The 22876-nt window shown below is 43.6% G+C and overlaps 3 protein-coding genes across 15 annotated transcripts in view; 2 read left to right on the top strand and 1 right to left on the bottom strand.

The window, feature by feature from the left end:
• arhgap22 (Rho GTPase activating protein 22) overlaps positions 1–5728 on the top strand; it is a 34282-nt gene extending 28554 nt beyond the window's left edge. For 3 of the 4 annotated variants that reach the window (XM_034609207.1, XM_034609204.1, XM_034609205.1), the window contains exons 6-12: positions 781–921; positions 1054–1264; positions 1354–1486; positions 1571–1644; positions 2410–2531; positions 2625–3639; positions 3737–5728. In XM_034609207.1, coding sequence (XP_034465098.1) covers positions 781–921; positions 1054–1264; positions 1354–1486; positions 1571–1644; positions 2410–2531; positions 2625–3639; positions 3737–3956 — 1916 coding nt within the window. In that variant the 3' untranslated portion in view covers positions 3957–5728. The remainder of the gene's footprint in view (positions 1–780; positions 922–1053; positions 1265–1353; positions 1487–1570; positions 1645–2409; positions 2532–2624; positions 3640–3736) is intronic. The other variant, XM_034609206.1, reaches the window with a different exon arrangement.
• On the bottom strand, positions 4326–17551 carry mapk8a (mitogen-activated protein kinase 8a). Of its 7 annotated transcripts, XM_034609210.1 has the most exons (13): positions 17425–17551; positions 12761–12927; positions 12364–12493; positions 11895–11953; positions 11617–11755; positions 10348–10513; positions 10091–10162; positions 8298–8480; positions 8069–8193; positions 7894–7957; positions 6705–6782; positions 6217–6410; positions 4326–6140 (listed from the first exon to the last, which is right to left on the bottom strand). In XM_034609210.1, the coding sequence occupies exons 1-12, from the start codon at positions 17458–17460 to the stop codon at positions 6235–6237; spliced, it is 1395 nt and encodes a 464-aa protein (XP_034465101.1). In that variant the 5' UTR covers positions 17461–17551; the 3' UTR covers positions 4326–6140; positions 6217–6234. The 7 variants fall into 7 exon arrangements, with proteins under 7 accessions (XP_034465101.1, XP_034465104.1, XP_034465100.1 ...); XM_034609213.1 differs by having other exon boundaries at positions 4330–6415; XM_034609209.1 differs by having other exon boundaries at positions 4330–6410.
• The window catches only part of ptpn20 (protein tyrosine phosphatase non-receptor type 20), a 26768-nt gene continuing 20762 nt past the window's right edge, over positions 16871–22876 (top strand). For 2 of the 4 annotated variants that reach the window (XM_034609201.1, XM_034609199.1), the window contains exons 1-7: positions 16874–17215; positions 20366–20502; positions 20690–20853; positions 21624–21689; positions 21786–21965; positions 22101–22179; positions 22631–22711. In XM_034609201.1, the coding sequence (XP_034465092.1) occupies positions 20379–20502; positions 20690–20853; positions 21624–21689; positions 21786–21965; positions 22101–22179; positions 22631–22711 (694 nt within the window). In that variant the 5' untranslated portion in view covers positions 16874–17215; positions 20366–20378. Of the gene's footprint in view, positions 17216–17755; positions 17987–20365; positions 20503–20689; positions 20854–21623; positions 21690–21785; positions 21966–22100; positions 22180–22630; positions 22712–22876 lie in introns of those variants that run through there. The other 2 variants (XM_034609202.1, XM_034609200.1) reach the window with 2 other exon arrangements.

Raw genomic sequence — 22876 nt, 5'->3', positions numbered from 1 at the left:
AAAATTTCACAGCAAATGATTCACCGGCTGTAACACATGCTCGAAACAGGCAGAACAATACAGAACAGCAGAAAGGATGAGATGTCACAGCCATAGTGCCAATAGCACAAGGGGTCAACAATGACTTCATTCAATTCTACATTTCTGCTCATAACAGCGAGTTTGGCTGTGATGGGGGAACAGAAGAAAAGGACCTGGACACAGGGAAAGAAAATCCTGAACAGGGTTCTGCAGTTACTCAAGTCCACAGGGACCACTCCTCTTTCTGGGTCATTTATCTCGCACAAAACACACTGTACACCACAGTGCAGGGCTTAGTAGTGAATGCAGGTGCTGATATGTAGCAAGGCACATGGAACCCCTACAAAGTCCACTGACAAAAAAACAACTCTTGCCTTTGAGAGGTTTTCATCGGTAGAGACGTGAAAATGTTTTATGCATGGCAAACATGCTTTTAGAATTTTAAAAGAGCCTGCACCTCTGCAGAAGCAAGCAAGTACAAAGTCAGATAAGGGGAGTCGATTCCACATAGTGCAATCAAAGCTAAACTACAATAAACTCAAATGTCAAACTAAAATGTCAAAGCGGGAGGCATCACGCTGTGTGTGGATGGAGAGGCAGAGCGGCATCTTTGTACATTGCAGGGGAGCTTGAGCTGATAAGGTGATGCGGTTTATGTGATCAGCAAAGTAACTGTCCAAAGTGGTATTTGTTCTGTCCCACATATTTTAAAGCACTGTGTCATTTCATCCTGTTGAGCCAGGACGTAATGAATTATGGTTGCGTTTTCAGGTGGGGCTGGAGAAAAGGATCGATCAGGTATAAGCCATGAATCATTCCTGCTGATGGCCAACTCTCAGAGTGACATGGAGGAATGGGTCAGAGCCATACGGAGAGTCATATGGGCTCCGCTTGGAGGAGGTGTGGTTCCCAAACATTACATACAGCCCTGTTTATCATAATTAATGCCTTAAAGAGCGGAGTTAAACCTCTTTGACACACACAAGGAAACACTCTGAACTATTGATAATTTTCCGTATTGTTTGGGTACAGGAGTCTTTGGGCAGCACTTGGAGGAGACCATGTTGTACGAGGCCCAGTGTGGCCCCCAGCGAACGGTCCCTGTGCTGGTCGAACAGTGTGCGTGTTTCATGCGTGAACATGGGCTTGAGGAGGAGGGCCTTTTCAGGGCCCCTGGACAGACCAATCACGTTCGAGAGCTGCAGGACGCATTTGATCGTGGCGAGAAGCCGGTGTTTGACAGGTGAGGCAGCAGGAAGGGGTTCTTCGTGTTGTTGCAGAATACCAATCTATAAGCAGTACTCTTTATGTGCACTCTCATGTCTCTGACAGTACCACAGATGTCCACACAGTGGCATCGCTGCTAAAGCTGTTCATACGGGAGCTGCCTGAGCCTATTATCCCATTCTCCAAATACACACAGTTTATTTCTTGTGCTCAGCTACTTACCAAGGATAAAGAACTGGTAATAAACAAACACACAAACAAACACATTGAAGATATATTTAAAACCTTTACCTTGATAGTTAACAGGTTTTTGTTGTTGTAGGGAATCATAGAGCTCGGCAAACAGGTGAAATCTCTTCCTCAGGTCAACTACAACCTCCTTAAATACATCTGCAGGTATGTAAACACTGTCCTGTTGTCTCCTGAATGCATCATTAGTTTGTTACGCTCACTAATGTGACTGTTAATGGGTTTCATTGTTGCTGCTGTTTCCCATTCACTGTGTGATGATTGAGGATTTGTCAGCCTGTCATACAAGGGAAACAACATTTGTTATGCCCACATCCTACTCACCAGGCGATGCGACATCACATTGATTTACTCTGACTGTGCGTAACTGCATGTCTCCTCCTACACATCTATATAGACTGAGAGCTGAGCCCACACACCATCCAGAGCTATGATTCACTCTCACATTTTATTAATTTGTATCAATGACTAAAAACAAAAAGGGCTTTTAAAGTCATCCTCTGGTGAAAATCAAGTTTTGAAATATGTTTACTATGTGAAATGAGTATTGAGAGTATGTCCACCTTAACACTGCAGTGAACAAATGACTGATTCAGGCAGCCAGGGTTTGTGATGTCACAGACCTAAGAAACCAATCATGTCAATGTGTGGGTGGGGCTGAGTGGCTGGACAAGTCTCCTAAACTGCAGGCGAGCTGTAAGGGTGGGGAGACAAGGAGAGACCATATTAACATGGTCATAGATCCCAGTCATGAAATGACGAAGGAAGGTGTAGAGTTACATTTAAGCCATTTTAAGGCCTTGAGGTTTTTTTTTTATGAGAGAGACATTTAATTAACATTTTCTTTATAAGATAATGAGATTTAATGTGAAAATACATGTTATGCTCACACACTGGTCACTGTCTGCTCAGGTTCCTGGATGAGGTTCAGTCTCACTCCAACGAGAACAAGATGAGTGTTCAGAACCTGGCCACTGTGTTTGGACCCAATATCCTTCGGCCCAGGGTAGAGGATCCAGTAACAATGATGGAGGGTTGGTACTCATGTTAGCATGTGTCAATCTGCAACCAAATTTGTTGCAAAAACCTTATTTCCAATCAATATGCATGTTTGTCATTATAAACAGGAAGTAACCAGGTACAGCATCTGATGACTGTGCTGATCAGTGAACACTCCCGACTTTACCAACACGAAGAGCCAGAAACAGAAATCGACATCCCTCGACAGCAACCTCAGAGTCTTGCCCAACGGTGCACAGTGGAATGGATGTCACACGAAGACGCTGAACCCCCACCCTCCTCAGGCACAAGCGCCACAACACCCAAGGAGAAACTCCAATCTTCCACCCCATCTTCAGAGAGTAAGCTGGAAGCCCCAAGCCCCATTACAGTGATAGAGAAGGGCGAGGATGATCAGGATGAAGGGAAGAGCAAAAGTGGGCCAGAGGAGAAAGTTGATGAAAAAGCAGATATCAAAACTGAAGTGAAAAGTGGGGGTGAAGTCGCCGTTAGTCCCAGTAAACAGTCCAAAGCACTTCCGTCCTGGAGGAGCTCCTTCAAGGGCAGTGCAGCATCTGGGGGGCCAAGGGGGAAAATAGGGGGGTCGGCGGGGGATGTGTCAGCAGCTGGTGGGAGCAACTGGCTGATGAATGGCCTGTCGTCCTTCCGAGCTCACCGCCGCACCACGTCATCTGGTGAGAGGCTGAAAGATTCGACCCTGTCTCTGAAGGACTCAACCCTCTCCCTTAAAGAGAGCACTCTCTCAATTAAGGACTCGCAGAGAGACTCAGATGACGACTCCGCTCGAACGCCCCTCGCTCACAGGGCCCTCCACCAATCGCACAGACTGTCCGCCTATGACAACGTTGCCCCGTCCAGTCTGAGCCTGCCTGCTGAATCCCCGATTTGGTCGTCCTTTGAGATCTCGCTGGCCGAACCAGAGGTAAGCGATAGGGCAGTCAATGTAGCGCAGGGTCAAGAGAGACCCACAGAGGTGAGGGACAGTACAAATACTTCAGATCACAGTGCAAGTGGTGCTGAGGACGATCCCGCAGAAGGAGATGAAGGTCTCACCAACATGCTCACCCATCTCAAGGAGGAGCTGAAGAGGCAGAGGACGAGTTATGAAGCCTCCATTCGCAAGTAAGAATGAGTCACTTCTTATTTCTGTCAAATAACTAATTAAAGCAAGGATTCTGTGTTATTTATAACCTCTTCTTTCGCTTGTCTTTTCCTTGAGGTTGGAGGAGTCCTGCTCTAAGTACCAGTCCCAGGTAAACCGCCTCGAGGAGGAGCTGGATCAGGAGAAGAAGAAGTTCCACATGCTGGAGATCCGACTCAGGAATTCAGAGCGAGCAAATAAAGACGCGGAGAACCGAAACATCCTCCTCCAGCAAGAGATGGAGGACTTCTTCAAAACCCTCGGAGATCTGACGACAGGAGCAACACAGACCAACTAGATCTGACCAAGCTGCCATCACCTGGTCCATCAGAGGAGGAGGAGGGAGAAGGAAGAGCTTAAATAACTGGGAAGACCAGCCAGTTCCAAAGCTTTGAAGACCAAATACCTCTAGTGCTACTTGCCATCATATCCTCTTTAGTATGGCGGTCTTGTGCCTACACTGAACAATGCCAGTGCCAAACGAGAGCTCTTCCAGATCAAGGACTTCTCATTTTACCACTCCAAAAACTTCCTCCCCATTATACTCCATTGTTCATGTAGCTGATTATTTATTGACTAAATTACTCTATGAAATACTGGATATGAGGTACTTTTCCTGTAAACACTTTGTTAAGGACTCTTGAAACTCAAAGGAAGAACAACGTGAGACATTAAAATTCAACTCGTTTATTTGCTGGAGTTGTACGTACTGTCGACAGTTTCCATTTTGAATGTATATAATTGGTCTGTTAGTGAGGCAATTTCAGATCCAAAGGCTAAAATTCACACATCCGGCCATATCACAACACACCACAACAGCCATCAGTATTTGGCCAAGTCATCAGAAGACTGCAGCATCATCCCCATAGTGCTCAACGGCTTTTCTTTCTTTCTTTCCTCTATGTACCTGCACTAGAACCAGATTTGCTAAGAGAAAACTCATGCGTCGTCTAGTCTAATTTCTCTATTTTTGAGAAGATGGAGGGGAGAGAGGAAAAAAAAAAAACACAAGAAGAGGATGTCACAACAGTCATTTGAAATGTGGTCCAGAAAGGGTCAGGACATGCGTCACAATCCCCCAAAGAGCATTCTGGGAGCTGAATGATAGGGGTTACTGCCTGAAGTGCCCAACAATGAAAGGGCAAATTTTGAGCCATCAGTACATCCAAAGGTTATCACCATGGCGGGTAGCAAATACCTGTTTCCCGACTCTCGGAAAAAATACAAACATTAAATCTACATTAAAATGTACAGATCAATTTACCAAGTAATCCTAATCTATGAATAAATATTGCACAGAAAACAAAGAAAAAAATGAAAACAAAATGCATATAAATAGTACTTCTGAATGAAATGTACATTACAAACAATAGATGCCTCCTAGCTTGAAATAAATAAATAAATAACACAAATGCAGAAGAGAAAAACTTTTTTTCACATTTCTTTGTGAATGATGTGTTACATGAAAAACATACTGTATCTTCAAAAAATGTGTGTTTTAGTGTGTGTGTGTGCACGTGAGAGGTAGAACTCAGAAAAGACGCACCGCAGAGGAGAGGAGCATCTTCCTCGGAGACGACTGAAAAATCACTGAACTGAGTTAAGGGCACTTAAAAACGAAATATCTTGAATATCCAACGGCTGTAAATAATGTCTGAGAAAACCTGCCAAAAGGGCAAAGTGGCTAATGTGACAGTTGCCCAAATACACCTCACTCATATAACCAGTGGAGAGGCCTGTATGACGTTGGTACAGCGCTAACAGCAATCATTGGCTCCTTACAATTCCACATTTCTATTGACTTTACATTCACCCTGTTCTTCCTCATACAACAGACCATAACCTACGAATCCCACTTGAGTCAATAAATAAGTTACAATACAGTCAGTTTGCAGAATGCTATCGTAAAAAAAAGAAATGCAGAGTCAGGGCAACAGACCATTTGACTGCTTGTCCTGATACACACACACAATCAGATGTGATATAATACTAAGAAATAAGTTAACGTAGGATGCTTTCTACAAGAAAGATGAGGAGCTGTGTCAAAATAAAAGCATCTATTTGCATTAGGACCCAAGAAAAATGTGCTCTAGTCTACCTCTAAAGAGAGAATTCATTCAAATGTCCCAAAAAATAATTAAAAAAACGCCAAATGAACGATTCAAAAATATACCCAACGTAATATTGCAGTGCTCAACAGCAGCAGCTAAAAAAAAAGGAAATCCCTCTCTTTCATAACACACACACCACAGATTCACATCAAAACATACTCTTGATTCTTTGCAGCAAAAATACAGTAATAATGATACAGTTTCAAACCACAGTCATTTACAGCAGTGTAGAGGGAGGGGGAAATAAAAAGAAACTGTACATTAAAAGCGCAGCTCTACAAACTAACATGAGAAGTTTCATTGGCCAAAACTCTTTTCCCATCACACACACTGATGAGAAAAGGGTTTTATGCGTGCGTGTGTGTGTGTGTATGTGTGTGTGTGTGTGTGTGTGTGTGTGTGTGTGTGTGTGAGAGAGAGAGTGTGTGAGAGTGTGAGAGTGTGTGTGTGTGTAGTATGTGTCCGTTATCTGCAGCAGGCCAGCGCACCCAGAGAGGTATGGCTTTCCAAGCTGCTGTCTGTTTCAGAGGTCAAGGTGGGGTCACTGCACGGGTCAGTGGGCTCCGTGGACATGGACGAGACGTCGTTGGCCGAGGAAGAGGAGGACGTGGGCTGGGGGGGGCTGTCGATCACTGCTGCACCTGTGCTGCGAAAAACACACGTGGACGCATAAGTTTTATGGAAATATGCCGGATTCAGCCATTATCTGATGAGTCACGCATGCACGTGGCAACAGTACGTCAAACTTTTAATCCCCTCTGCATACGGACTTTTACAGGTCAAAAGATGAACAGAGTTAAAACTAAGACATATGAGTGTGTCTGCTTCTGGTAAATAACCTATCATGTGACTCTCACAAATAAAAATAGGATTGATTCACTTTAATTCATCCTCTCCACCTCTTCTCATCTCCCACAGTTATAATGATTACTCACCTAAAGGAGGTGGCTGGCCTCTTATCACTCCATTTTTTGTAAACTCCTCCCAATCACTCACTTCCTTATAAATTAGATCTGCAAAAGAAAGAAAAGAAGAAGGTTACGTAGGACGGGGGGGGGGGGGTGTGGGGGGGGGGGGGGGGGGGGGGGGGGGGGGGGGGGGGGGGGGGGGGGGGGGGGGGGGGGGGGGGGGGGGGGGGGGGGGGGGGGGGGGGGGGGGGGGGGGGGGGGGGGGGGGGGGGGGGGGGGGGGGGGGGGGGGGGGGTGGGGGGGGGGGGGGGGGGGGCATACTGTACAGTCCAAGCAGCATCATGTTTCTAATTCGGACAGGCTGTGCTAGTGTGACCCTTCTAAAAATGAGTGAGGGGTCATTATCACCTGACAGGGTGTAGGATGAGCTCATCATGTTGCTCAACTGAAAGTGATATTTACTCACACGTTTAAATCCCAGCACTCTGCTGCACAGAATCAGGTTCATCACTCCCACAATAGAAAACATTAATTAATAAATGATTTCATGTGTCACCCTCTGGCAGCTACAGTGGAGATACAGGGCTCCTTGGGAAACAATGTCTGTCAACAACTGACTGCCTTTCCACACATTCACTGGCCGTGATGCTGGATTTCTTTACGCATGATTTATTTTTGTGATTTTACAAATAGAAAATATCCTTGTCATCACTGATAAACATAGAATCTGACCAGATAACCATTCCTATATCAGTGTAATCCCATTTGAATTACAAACTTTATATATATGTGTATATATTACTGTAATATTAGACCACCACTATTAGACCAACCTAACGAAAATGAATCTCCTTTAGCAGGCATTTCTTGCAAAAGAATCTGAAACAAGCCTGATTATTTTCATCAAGTTCCATGAATTATTCTCTGACAAATCAATGAAGATATTGGAAAAAATCTGTCAAGTAGATTCTGTGTAATCCTGCTAACTGACAGACCGACAGACAAACAAACGCAGTTATGAAAACATAACCGTCTTGGCAGAGGTAATGAATCCTCTAAGGCAACACGTCCTGGTGCTGTGGTACGTTTCTGTGCTCCTCAGGAGCCAGAGTGCAAATTATCTGGCACTCTGGCTCCTGAGCACCCCCACATAAACGGACACTGAAAAGTGAAGTGTTGAGTGTGGTGTTAATGGATCTTAGTCGTGCTGTCTGACCTTTCCACTCCTCCACGGTATGCTCCCTCTCGTCCAATGCTTTCTCCGGAATCTTCGGAGGTGGCTGGAGAAAGAGAAAACTGCTTACAAGGCACGTCGATGTGACAAGTGCGAAAAAGTGAAGTAATTCAAATCTTCTTTGAGGATGGTGCAGTCCGATCAGTGATCCACTTACCGCTTCCACTTCTGCTGGGTCGTACCAAACATTGATGTAGGGGTGCTGCAGGGCCTCGTCTACAGTGATTCGTTTGGAGGAATCAATCACTAACATCTTGGATAAGAGATCTCTGGCTTGGCTCGCTGAGGGATGAAACAACAAACAGATAAGAAGCTGCGCTATTTATCCCAACGCTACAAATGTGCTTTGACGAATGTGTTCTTAAGTGATATAACAAGGACACTACCTTTCAGTTTGTTGTGATCAGAGTCAGCAGGGAAGAGCACGTCTGGGAAGAGTTTCTCGAAGCTGTATCCGGCGTAGCGTGGCCTGTTTTCTACGTATGTTCTTACCGACTGATTCAGCTTCATGAGGAATTCCTGAGTTGGGGTTCCGAGCTGCTCGATGACCTTGTTCCACTGATCAATATCTTAGGTGAAAATGTTAAGGAAACAGGCCACACACACATACACACACACCAACAGCTTCACTTACATACACACACAAAACCTATAGCGATGCATCCACTCACTCCTTTCCAATGTTGCTAATAATCAACTCTTACGCCCGGGCACCACTGCATGGGTGGGCAGGGAATGACGGCCACGTAGCTGATCTGGTGCGTCTCACTTGCGTCTGTTGTTCACAAAGGGAACATGTCTACTGTGTAGCTGCTATGTGAGATTTATGGTATGACTACTAAGTTTCATCAAATAAAAGTAACCTATATACTCAACTAAATGTCAGTACACTATGGTATGAAGCTGTGCATCTTATGGTCCTGCAATAATAACAATAAAAACCTTGTTAAAGGTTCAGTGTGTAGAGTTTAGTGACATCTAGGGGTGAAGTTGCATGTTGCAGCTGAAAACCCCTCACCTCACCCTCCCCTTCCAAACATGACAGAGAAGTCTTCAGTTGTCATAAAAACTCAAAAGGTGTTAAGTTTGTCCAGTTTGGGTTACTGTAAAAAAACATGGCAGTCTCCTTCATTAAGTATTTGAATATAAAGGGCCCATTCTAGGGTAAAGACAACAACAATTTGTACAATTTAGATGAAACACACTAGTGAAAACATCACTAGGATTATTTTATATTCAATTTCTGCCAATAGATCCATTTCACCTACATCTTATACACTGGACCTTTAAAAGAAATGATTGGCTTCAGAGTACTTTTACTTTAAAACAGGCAGAGGAATTGTTGCAAATATTTATGTGTGTGACATTTATTATTATTATTCAGCAGATATAGACATTGATATAGAAACTGAAACCGTGGTGAAAGATTATTATCACTGATATTTTTGCAGAAGATGCACCCGAGTGGCTCGGGCGCCCGAAATGAAAAGCAAGACATTCTGCGACGCAAACACGCTGCTCACACATTCATTGCACACATCCTCTCTCACAGCCACCGCCCTTTACTATCTGATTTTGCTTTACAGTAGGTTGGTGCAGAAGGGCAATGATGGAGGTGACATTTGTGGGGTGGAAAACTTGATAATGGACAGCAAAGTGACAGGAGGGAAACTCCCAGGGTGGTGTTGGATCTCTTCACACAGAATGAAGTGATGACACAGTGAAGGATACGATCAGTGCCGGGGAACAACACGCTTCCCCTGATCATTTCAGCCACAATGCAGCCCACTGACCATACGTCCACTGGGAGGTGGACATTGAGATGACAGGGAGGTGGACATGCAAACAAAACCATGAGGAGAAGGAAACAAAACAGAAAAAACACAAAGATAACACAAACTGAGAAGACAGCAAACAGGATGGGAGTGGTGTGATGATGAGTGGAAATAAAAAATGGATTCCATGCAGCATCAGCCAGATACATGAGAGGAAGCAAAGCAGTGTTGAGCAGATAGAAATTAAAACTGATGCATAAACAGCCCGAGTTACATTGGACTATATTAGCAATTCACCATCGCCTGGCACAATGTATTAATATTCAAACCAGGGAAAACAAACAGTTTGCAAAGCCTGTTAAAATGAACAGTGTGAGGAGGCATTAGAAAAAACCCAAGGATACAGTCCCTTCCTGGGAAGAGGATTTTATGGCGAACCATTTCTGCCAGTATGCAGCCCACAGACCATATGTCCACTAGCCAAGTGGAACATGGTAATAAGCCAATAAAAAGGTGAGAGGAATGCATGACAACAGGTTAGTTACAGATAGGAGGGTAGTTAGTGAGCAACTAGTATTCAGCTCCCTTTATATGACCTATAACACAAGTATTTGAGGTTTTATAGTGAAACTGCAGATGATTTTTAGATGTTCAAACTAACCATTGGCTTGATATCCCATGCCCAGGATAACCTCAGGTGCTCTGTAGTAACGCGTCACCACGTACGGTGTCATCAGGAGGCCGGTGGCCGCCGTCCGAGCCAGGCCAAAGTCCAAGATCTTCAGTGTACAATCTGACTTGACGACTATGTTACTTGGCTTCAGGTCCTACAGAGGAACACACAGCAAAATATGATTTTAGTAATGTGTTCAAATGTATCAATGAGAAGCGATGACATTGTGAAACTATAGAGCGCATAACTCCGCCAAGGCCCAACAGTCCCCTTATGAAACCACATTTAAATTCACTAAATCAATATTTTGGAATTGGATCTGCACCAAATTGCACAAACCCATAAATACCAGTGCCCTAACCATGCCTGATTATTTTTCATCAAGAGACCTGAGTTATTCTCCGGGAAATCAATGAAATGTTAGAAAACTCCCTAACTTGCAATGTTAAAGAAAGAGATTGAAAGATTTAAAAAAAATCCTGGATATGTCCCCTAATCCAGATCTGCACCAAAATGTAATGTTTTTTTCTTTCTTGGCTCATGTCCCAATCCTCCTACAAAATGCCATGGCAATCGATTGAGTAGTGTTTACATAATCCAGCACACAAACAAACAAAAACATACTTTATTTTATTTATTTATTTGTATAGCACTTAACTGAAAAGACTGTACCTCACAAAATCCATGGCAAAAACACATCAATAAAAATAAAAAGACATTCAACTCAGTTCAATTCTAAGCGCCAAATCACAACATATTAAGGTCGAGACTTTAGAATTAATAGAGAAACCCAACAGTTGAGCAATGAGCAACAGAAACGCTGGACTGAGAGAAGAGCCCCACATTACAACATCATGATCGCCTGTGTTGTATATTTCCAGATTAATTGCATTGACCTTTCACAATAATCATTTTGTCATTATAGGCTGCGAAGAAAAATGTTTTCAAGAAGATGAACAGATCTTTGCTCAATACTTTTTTGGGGTTATGAGCATCTCTCTTCATGATGAGGTTCAATTTAACTCACATTTGAAAATATACATTAACCAGCCCTATTTCAGAGACCTCAACACAAAATGTTTCCAACATATTTTCAGATGGTGTCGTTAGTAATTAAAGGACAACATCCATCCTCTGATAGTCAGCCAGTTGACCGTTTACCCTAACACTGCAGTGTCAAGTATCGCAGTTAACAGTTCCTCTTCGGGACACAGGCCTGGCGTTAAGTCTGCGTATTCCTGGCCAACTGATGCTTACCCTGTGAATGATGCCGGCTGCGTGGAGGTGTTTGATACCGCACAGCGTCTGATAGAGCAGGTAAGACAGCCTCTCGTGGTCCAGCTCCATCTGAATGACCTGGCACAGGTTGGCGTCCATCAGCTCCATCACCAAGTACCTGGCCGAGCAGGAACAGGATACATGTGTGGTAGAGAACGCACGCGTCATTAATTCAGTTTTGTGAGCGGCACATACATGTACCGTATGCTTTAAAAAGAAAAAACACACGCAGTACATCCAAACATCAAGCTACTTACACATCTTGAAAATCTTGTAATGATTTTTGTGGTGTAAATACATGTAATAGGCCAATGATCTGTGGGCACAAAGTCAAAATCATTTACATTAAAGCATCATAACATACTGTACATATTTATGCATCTAGATAAGATGAACGTTTTGTTAATCTAAAGCACCATGTCCACCATGAAGTAATCTCTATAAACAGCTTTGAAAGAAATGCATTGGCTATCCACTTTTTAATTTATCAGCTTTGCCAAAATGTCCTATTTTTATCTAAGTATTGCTGTTTTGTTTTCTTGTGGAGAAACGCTCGACTGGTGTGATAAAAGAAACTAGTCAGACTGTAAACGGTGCACAGATGGAAAACAGCATCTTGAGCCGGATATCCACTGTCACCAGAAGCCTAAAAATATTGGTCGTTCATCCTCCGAGATCGCCCATGAAGTGGATAGGTGATGTAACTGAGTAGCTTTGCATACTTACATTTTTGTGATTGACACATTTCATTAGGACTAGCTCTCTGTACGCCCTCTTGGCATGGGTTTGATTTTGAAACGGCCGACTCAGCTTCTTGATGGCAACATTTCGTTCAAGCATTTGGTCGTAAGCAGAGCTGAGGGACAAAGTGTGAACAATTTTAAGGATGTGGTCACATATGTAGGAAGACAGCCAGCAGAGATATGTCACTTCGATATTCTTAACATCTCAGCAAAAATAAAGAGTATGGAAAAATGTGAAAATTACAGTTTACATGGATTTGTATTGTAAAACTTCAGATGAGATCAAATAAAATGCTCCTTATTTCTCTTGAACGTTCAAATCGGTGACAGATTTCAACGAGTAGCTGCTGACTGAATATGAATGAGGCTGAAACACTCACCACACAATCCCCTGCGCTCCTGACCCGATGGGTCTTAGATTCTGGTATCGCTTCAGTACCGTGAACGTCGAGTCTCCCACATCGAGGCTGTAGAACTCCCTCTCTCGCTTGTTTTTGTTCATGGCGAGATCTTCAATTACTGCTCTCTGTGCATCCAAAAATGTCCTCTGTGAACACAAAGACACACACACACACACACGATCGGTTCAAATATTTTGCAGGGGCCAGGACTATACGGCAGATACCATAAGAGCTGCTGCACAGAAATTAGAAAGTCAAATGAAAAACCCTGTTCGCAAGAAGGCAGATTAGGAGTGAAGGGGAAGAGGCAGTGCTGAGTTTCACACTTGAGGCGAGCACTGCAGCTCCTTATCTCAGCGACTCAGCAAACACACCAGGATGGAAGATTTGATATCATCAGCAGGGGTGGCACAGGGAGGTCTACTACTTCATCATGTGAAACATGATTCTCTGAGTGACTCTGTCACATTGGAAAACCAAGCCCGGCGATAATTCCTTTGAGTTTGGACCCTCGCCCATGCAGGACTCCAGCCCAAGCAGGTCTTCCACAGGCACATGTTAACTGGGTCAAGTTGCACCAAGAGGCTGTTAAACCCAGATAAGAGACAACACAGAGATGCTCATTTTTTGAAGCACGATGTTCCCAAACAAGCTTCATTTTGCATTCAAACAAAACCAGCGAAAATCTAAAGAAAAAAGAGAAAACTGACGTCGACTTCCTTTTCATTTTCTTCCGTTCTTATGTAAGCGACATAACCACCCTCCCCATTCTTCAACTCTCCAGACACACAGGCCATATGAGGGATGTAATTGCCAGAATAAAATGAGTCAGCTCTCCTTCTGCTACTCCGACGTCACAGAGGCGTACATGACATCCACCTCCCTCACAACATGAAAATAGACATGCTTCCTTTTATATTTTAGACAGGAAGCAATTATTCTCATCTGAGCTGTGATGCCTTGAATGACGTCGCAGTCAGTGTGCAGGTGGTGTTATAGTGTTCTGTTGCTCATCTGTTAGGTCATTATATATTGTTACATCACAAGGATAAAGCAGGTCAGGTCGGTGCAGGGAGACAATCGCACACTGAACGTTTCGCTCTCATGATATCTTATGATCAAATGAATTCCTACGTAGTTGTACACATGGTTAATATCAATGGGCCTGTTGTGAAATAACCATTATCGACGCTTGCAGCATAAACGCAGCATCCACAAATTCCTCTGAATCAATTACACACTATTAGACTGCAGTTATGTGGCAGCTGCAGTATTTATAAGGAATGCAGCAGCCACATCCGTCGTTTGATGCAGTGCCTAAAATGTCTGGGTGTTGTGATTGGATTTTTGAAGCTGTGATACATCAAAGGCGCCTTGTGTGTCCGGCAAAAGCAGAAATGCAGCAGGGTTCGTTCCTAGAGTGCACAACCTTCTAATGACTTAACATTTGTTTTCTCTACAGGAGCGTCTAACAGTCTAACCAACAGCTTCCAAAGCACTCACACATTTACAAAGGTCGAATTCAGATCCTGGAAATGGTGATTGACATGTATATCGTTGAATATGACACAGAAATGCACATTAGTAGAAGTCTGTGACATGGTTTTACCACATATTAACAGAATTCTAAATTATACTGTGCAGCTATCTTGTCTGTAATATTATTTAGCATTAGGCAAACCCACATTATAGTACAACACAAACAGCCTATACTTGGAAGAATCACTAAACCATATTCACATTCCTCAATAGCCATCCCCAGCAGAGGAAATACAATATAATCCAAGCCGTACATACATTTATAATAACCTACCCTATAGATACATAATTAATTGATGTACTTTATATTACGGCTAAGATAACTCGTTCATTGGGACCTATTACCCTAATGCATCCTGCTGTAACCAATCCAGAGCTCCGAGCAGGGCGGAGGAACACAATACATCGTGTGGTTAAATGACAGAGACTGAGTGGAGGACCAGTATCGACGCGCTATTTATTTTCATTCCATGCCAGTGTGGTGGGTGGCGTGTTAACCTTGGCCACACGACCCCTGCTCTCCCCCCGTGAACGCGGATAAATTACTCCACAGACAAAAGACTAGCGTGCAGGCGAGAGGCAGAGTAATCCGGACACTGCACAAGAAGACGTTAATGCAGAGATAATGTCAGCCAGTGTGGAGAAATGACAGGGCCCCGTTCGTGCAAACCCAGTGCGCAGTCCGGCGGTGCCACCCGCTCCTGTCTCGGCTCCATAAGAGCGATCGGTGTGCTACAAACTGAACCGACGCTCGGCGTAGTGTTCTGGGTACGAAACTGCAATGTACGACGCTTAAAACAAGGGCCCACACGGTACGAGGAGCGTGCACACACACACACACACACACACACACACACACACACACAGACATGCGACCCTCCCCCACGGCCAAACAATGAGCACGTCCGAGGAGCTGAGGTGCGGATCCTCATCTTACCTCCGTGCATCCAAACCGAGTCTGTAGCGATCGCCCCGCGGTTCGATCGGCGGCGTAACGTCTCGGTGCGGCGGACCAGTTTGTTTGTGCCGCCGGTGGAGGACGATTTATTCCGTTGTGCGGCTTAAAAATACATGACCTCACCACATTCACTTGCCTACGTTTCCATCTGGCTGCTACTGACAGGCCAGGACGCGCAGTGCGCACGGGGCATGCGTCCCAGCACCGCGTCACTCATCCGCTGAGACACACCCACCACCTCCTCCATCCATCCCTGCTTCCTTCCGTCTATCTATCTATCTATCTATATATGATCTATATATATGATCTATATACAGTATATGATCTATCTATCTATGTATGTATATATATATATATATATGATCTATCTATTTATCTTTCTATCTTTCTATCTTTCTATCTATCTATCCGTCTATCTATATATTTGTTTATCTATCTATCTATCTATCTATCTATCTATCTATCTATCTACTGTATATATGATCTATCTATCTATCTATCTATCTATCTATCTATCTATCTATCTATCTATGATCTATCTATTTACCTTTCTATCTATCTATCTGTCTGTCTGTCTATCTATCTATCTATCTATCTATCTATCTATCTATCTATCTATCTATCCATCTATCTATCTATCTATCCATCCATCTATCTATCCATCCATCTATCCATCTATCTATCTATCTATCTATCCATCTATCTATCCATCCATCTATCTATCCATCCATCTATCCATCTATCTATCTATCTATCCATCCATCTATCTATCCATCCATCTATCCATCTATCTATCTATCTATCCATCTATCTATCTATCTATCTATCTATCTATCTATCTTAATATATATATGATCTATCTATCTCTCTATCTCTGTTGTTAGGCTGCATATTTCACCCCCCCCCCCCCCCCCCCCCCCCCCTTTATATGTCCTAACATGTATTTCCTGGTGATAAAAAGAGGTTGGCAGAAGAGATTGGCAGAATGGTTTATGAATCACTGAGCACACTAGTAAACGAGTCTTTCACATCTTCTCTGTAAACCAACATACACTGAACGTGATGCCTGTGCATGTCTCACACACACAAAGTGTCCTTGCTGCAAAATCCTTCACAGAGGGAAATGGAAGGACAGCTGAATGTCCACATATAGGACACATAGGGTGAAGCACATTCATGGCTTCATTCAAACAGAGGTGGTACTGGAGGTGGACTCAAATGATCAATGTTTACTGAATATGTTTCATATGATAGTGAAGAGACAATAACTTCAAATGTCCACTTCCATGTCCTATATTACTACTACTACTACTACTACTACTACTACTACTACTGCTACTACTACTACTAATAATAATAATAATAATAATAATAATAATAATAATAATAATAATAATAATAATAGTAAATGTTATTATTAGTATTATAATATACTGAGACATTGAGTGGGATTGGTGAATATGTCAGTATACATGTGATTTACATAAAACAAAACTGGTTGACTTCTGAAGAGTCACAGTTAATAATCAATCAAATTTAAAATGCTCTGTCCTTTTACAGTTAGTTTTCATACCTGGTCCATTGGGCAAAATAAATCATCCATGGTTTTTTTGTGTCTGTTTCCAGGAAACACAGTGATGCTGCAGTGATAATCTATAGATCTATATAGATTAAGTATTAGTCTATAATTGCATGATCATTGTCACCGGAGCAATATTTGGCATCTCTGCCTCTTTACGTCCCCGGCCCGTATCACACTGTGGGATCACTATTGGACTACGGCACTCACGGGCTCTGCAGAAAACCACAGCGTAGTAGTTAGAGTACCATCCAGAGTTGATCCGCCACTTCCTATACGCGCGCTACAACACCGAGGGAATGGTCCGTGTGTCTGCGGAGCACATGCTCTGCGCGGGCATGTGACTGGACGAGGACAGGTAAAATTACGTTAACTTAACGCTGAGTGGTTTAAATTCTCCCCGCAGCCACATGACAGCCCGGGATGCCTGTTATTCATCCTTGTCCCTGCGCAGATACCCCGGGGCCTGCGGGGACAAGCTGCGCGCAATAGACGCGGGGAAGTGGCATGGATAAAACGTCCCGGCGCCGACTCCCGCAGCGACGCACGGCTACTACGGATCCTTACCCCTTGTTCGAAGAGAGACCGCAGTGTTATGATCATTGTTGGTGGTGGAGGTGGGGGTGGGGGGGGAGCAGCCCGACTGCAGCAGGCTACTACTCCGCCGGGTTCGGCTTGGCTCGGCCGAGGTCGTTCGTCCTTCCCAGGCTTCTCCGTAGCGCACCCACCGCCGAGGCTCCACCGCACCTTCGGGCGTCAGACGGATTAGGCAAATCGGTGTAGCTGATCTCACGCAACCCGCTATTGGTGGCTCTGACCTGTCGCTGTCAAACCGCCGGGCTAAATCCAATTAAGTGTTTAAAGGCGAGAAGCTAAGAATAGCGCCAATTACAGTAAAAAGTTTCAGATCCTCAGCGTGGTGCTGCTGGTGCTGCTGGTGGCAATAGAGCAGATGAGTGGGGCACCATGTATAGTTCATGTCACTGATGAATTACCTGCCTGAGAGGAGCTGCCTTCACTGAGAGGACGTCAATACGGCGATGCCATGATCACGAGGATTATTTTGGATCCGTGGAGGGAGCGCTGAAGATAAAACACAGGATCGGACACAGGTTACATATGGTACCAGGTAGTGTTTCCGTTCTTTACCACCCTGCTCCTGTAGTCCTCTGTGCCAGTTTGGTGGATCGAGGTGGGTTGTCTCCATGTTCAGATGCATTAATCCTGCAAACTAATTCACCTTTAACTCAAGCTTAACACTGACAGGGCTGTTGTAACGGATGCATGTGTAGTAGCCTTCGTATCCAGGCCTGTGAGGACATAAAACCACCTTCCTGAAATGTGATGTTTATAGGAGGCTGCTGGTTCTGTAGCTGCAGGAATTGGACTCTGCTGATAGTAGTGAATCGTCCATACGGTCATGCTTTGTATGTCAAGGTGGGAATTTGTTTTCACCTTGAAGTGAGACAGAAGGTTGTAAGACAGGAGACCTAGATCCTGAAGAAGCTGTTGCCCCAAATTTTCTAGAATATACAGCACAGCTTCTCCTCTGTCTGTGTCTCAGTCATGTGATTGGATAAGAAACATGGTTTGTCTATAACTGGAGTTGTTGACTGGGGATAGACGTGTGTTTTGCATTTTAATCTGAACACAAGTGTGCTTTTATGAGCCAAGGAGACGCAAACTGTGTTATATGCAGTGGCAACTGGTGTGTAGATGAACATGGGATTATTAGATACTAAAAATAGGTGATGTAATATAGGAAGCAGGAGAGGTCAGACTGTGTCTAGCCAATCGACACATCCAAAGGTACATATGGATATCACGCACCCAGCAGCCCCTCCCACCAGAAATCCAGTAACACATGACAGACTGGTGTCAACGTAAGTGGTAACCATTTGGCAGGTTGTTGGTTCCCTGCCGTATAATATGGCTTCATGACATTACATTACATTTTTAAACCACTTTTCAAGAAGATTTGCTCAAAAGTAGATGGGTGGGATGGATGGATGTTTTCCTTCTTCCTCAATCCCTTCTATCGTACCAACAAACCAGTGTTGAGGGATGCAGGATAGTCTTATCATCACTATTAGTTTAATTGGTTATTTAAATGGCCCTGTACAGATTTAGGAGACACCATAACCTCGTAATTTAAGAAGTTGTTGGTTTTTTTTGTCACACGTCTAATCTTCCGAGGCTTTGCTCGTGTTCGCTGGACAATCTGGGTGTCATGAGCTGAGGATAACATCAGGTTCAAGTGAAGGATTTAATCGGGCCTAAAGTAACTAAAGTAATTGGGTTGGTTTGTATCAGTGGGAGCGTGTTGCTTCGTTCAGTATGGGCTTCACTGTGTTGGGCCGGCAGCGAGCAGCAACCTACTGTATTGTATTACTGAAAACATTCAGAGGAGAAAGAAGAAAAAGAGAAGAACAGATCCGGTGGAATGAAAAGCAGGACGGTTGGGTTTCTCGGACTGGAACGTCCACGAGAAACAGCCGCATTCTGCCTTTTGTTTGTTTGAGAAAACTGAGGTGAACGCTTTAACCCGAAATAATACATCTTTCGCTAAAAGTATTATCCTCATGTCGTCAAAACTTTAACCCAAGGTCGGAAATGCTCTAAAGGATTTCTTGGACTCAGTTATTTCTGCCGTCTGAGCCCCAACTTCAGTTAGTAGTTACCTCAAAGTTCCATAGTAATAGAAATCTTCTACGACGACAATTTGCTTTCAAGTCTCGGTGTTCATCGATAAAACAATGCACAGTCTTTTAGAACAATATTGGATGTGTTTTCTCTTATTGCAATGATCTGAACCTGCGAAATCCATGCTTTTTTCATGCGTAATCGTTCCGTAAACTCAGTCTAGTGCCCCCCTCCACATTCTCGACTGGATATAGTTGGTGGTAATACGTGGTGGTAATATGTGACAACGAGCTAACATGGGATCATGACACGGTTGCTTTGGTGCCAGAAAGCGCCGCTCCCTCAGAACCACCCTCAGGTCAGATGAAAGCCTATTACGAAATGGGAGGGGCAGAGAGAGAGAGAGAGAGAGAAAGAGGCAGTAAGACTTACAGACTAAGATAATCTAATCAGGGTCCAGTGCAGAGGACTGTGTTTTCTTCGGTGAAGTTTCTCAGAGGTGTCATCTCAAAACCAATCTGTGAAGACAAAGTCGAAGCTGACATTAAGAGCAACAGTTTCACAGAGATGTGATAAAGAGGTAGAAGTGTTAGAGACACCCAGCAAAGAAACACAGCTCAAAATAGAATAGGCCCATTTATTGTTTCCATGTGAAAGTCACATAAGACATTTTCTCACGTACATAGAAAAAGCCAGAAAAATTAAACCTCTCTTTCAGAATATTTGAATAATAAGGGATGGTTTGGGTTTACACGTGTGTGTGTGTGTGTGTGTGTGTGTGTGTGTGTGTGTGTGTGTGTGTGTGTGTGTGTGTGTGTGTGTGTGTGTGTGTGTCTGTGTGTCTGTGTGTTTCCTCTGTGTGCAGGAATGTGTGCAGGATGAGCAGCACATTTGTCACATTAGCTGAGGTACTGGAGGCACGAGGGGGACCTCTGCTGGAGGAGGAGGTCTGGTCCCTGCTGCTGGGCACTGCAGAGTCTTTAGTGGATGTCTCCTATAAGGGTAAAGCACTTTCGATATCCCTTTGTACTGTACGCCATGTCTGAATGTTAGCAGCATACCCCAGGCTTTTATTTCAATCTGCATACGCTATAAACATTCGATCAACATCCTGCAGTTCTTCAGTTTCCCTCAATGTGACTTCTCCACAGCATCATTATATCTTATGGCCTTCCTACTCTTCTTTTAGGCCACAACAATATGTGTAACATCATAAGCCCCACCTCCTTGCTGCTGTCAGCCACTGGTACCTTAGCATTTAAGAACTGCGGCCTATCAGACGACGTGTCCACCTTCACCGCTCCGGAGATGCTGCAGGGCCGTGCCAGCTCAACCAAACCTGCCATAGAGAGGGTCAGTGCTCACATCCTCTTCTCTGTGCCGAGGCCTCACGTTAGAGTTGATCACAGACTTGTCAAACGCTAAAGAGCATCGTATAACTCAGGTTTTTTTTATGAGCAGTAACTCTAAACCCTGCAGCTACTTGCATTGATTACAGGTCATTTCCTGATGTGTCTTATTCCTTGGTGTGTAAAATCTCAGGATGTCAGGAGTTGCAGACTAAGGTATAATTTCGCCATCTAGTGGCCGAGTAAAGGAAACGCTGCCCCCGATTCTGCACTTCAGCAACCAAAGTTATGAAATCGAGTTGAAAAAACTCAGAAATAACTCATAAAAAGAACTTAGTCCATACAGGAAAGTAATCAAATGCCTTGTAATTACAACATTAATTTATAATTGCAACATGTACTATTTATATAACCCAGAGATAGAGAAAAAAGACTTTAAAAGCTGCAGCATATATCAACTTGTGTACATAAAATATGTGACATTTGGATATATCAAGAATATTTCTGCCTTTATATATATATATATATATATATATATATATGTATATATATATTCTCTGAGAAATCAAAGACAATGTTGACAGATGAACCATATCACATCCTTCCACCAAGTATTGTGATAATCCGTCCATTGGTTTCTATGTGATCCTGTTAAGTATCAGACAAACAAACAAATGCAGACTTAAACGTAACGTCCTTGGTGGACATATTTAGCAGCAATGTCTCATTTAGCAATATTTGCATTGTGCTTAATCAGGTCATTTTGTTGTACAGATGCTGGTGTACTCACTGGGAATGACTCTCTACTGGTCAGTTGATTTTCACCTACCTCAAAATCAGGTGGGACGCCCGTAAACATTGCTGTGATATTTGATATACTGTCATCTGAGTCTCACGCCTCAGGTATAAATATTTCTCCACGTTCATTCACTTCAGCCAGTCCAGTTGAGCGACCATCTGAACAGCCTCCTCCTCAGCATGTGTGAGGACCTGGCCCACCGCAGGGTCAATCTCAACTCCATCCTGGAAGCCTGCGAATCTCAGCACAAAGCCTCCGTCCTGCCGTCGCCCACCAAAGTCATCCGACAGCTGGTGGAGGAGGTTTTTCATGAATCGGTGAGTCTAGATATCTGAGTACACTCTTGTCTGTGAGCGCTTCAGCTTGTTTGAAGCCATACTGCATAAGAATCTTAGGAATGACAAAAAACAACAAAAAATTGCTTTAACTAGTGGTGGTTTCCTTTCTTCCAGATGGACCATGGAGGCTCTTTGCCAGACAGTAATGTCCCTTTGAGTGGCAGAAGCCAGATGATCAGAGAGAGACTTCATGGTGAGTCCAGTACAAATGATATCACAAAAAGAAACAGGGACGATACTATTGTAAGCCTCAATTCTTATCCTGGGATATTTGGCAACATAACAATAAACTTGTATTATATGTATTGCATGGGATTATCCTGTTTTTCTCTATTACTTCTATTTAGTTCGGCATTATAAACAAATCTGTAAAAATGAAACTATCACCTACATAAAATAGCTGCCTTCATTGCCTTTTGACTCAAGATAGTGTACAGGTCAACTGGATTAAAATCTTAACCCAAAGCAAGCCCAGGATTAGGGTCCTGTGAGAGCCAATAATCAGATACCGAGTGTGAATGCTCCAAGCTAAAGCCTCTGCCTCAGCCCCAGCTCTGTCCAAATGCCTCAGCATCTCAGTAGAGCACCGAGACGGACACGAATCAAACATGGCTGTCATCTCTCATCTCTTACCTGCTTGACAGGGAAGAGAGGGCCATTTTCAGACGTCAGCGAGGGCAGTCCTGAAGGGAGAAGATACTCGACAGACTCTGACTCAAAGTCAGGTACGCAAAGGGAACAGACATTTGAAAGAAGGCCCAGAATGGTAGAAAGAAGGCTGACATAATGATTTGTCTTGTTTATCTACTTTATAAAGTCCTATACTATGATGTGAGATTTAATCTTTAGCTATTAAATGCAAATTTTTATACTTAAATGTATTTGCCCCA

The sequence above is a fragment of the Hippoglossus hippoglossus genome, chromosome 15 (assembly GCF_009819705.1).
Source record: "Hippoglossus hippoglossus isolate fHipHip1 chromosome 15, fHipHip1.pri, whole genome shotgun sequence".
NCBI classification, from domain to species: domain Eukaryota; kingdom Metazoa; phylum Chordata; class Actinopteri; order Pleuronectiformes; family Pleuronectidae; genus Hippoglossus; species Hippoglossus hippoglossus.
The sequence above is the reverse complement of the archived record's forward strand: the minus strand, read 5'-3'. Positions and strand labels throughout refer to the sequence as shown.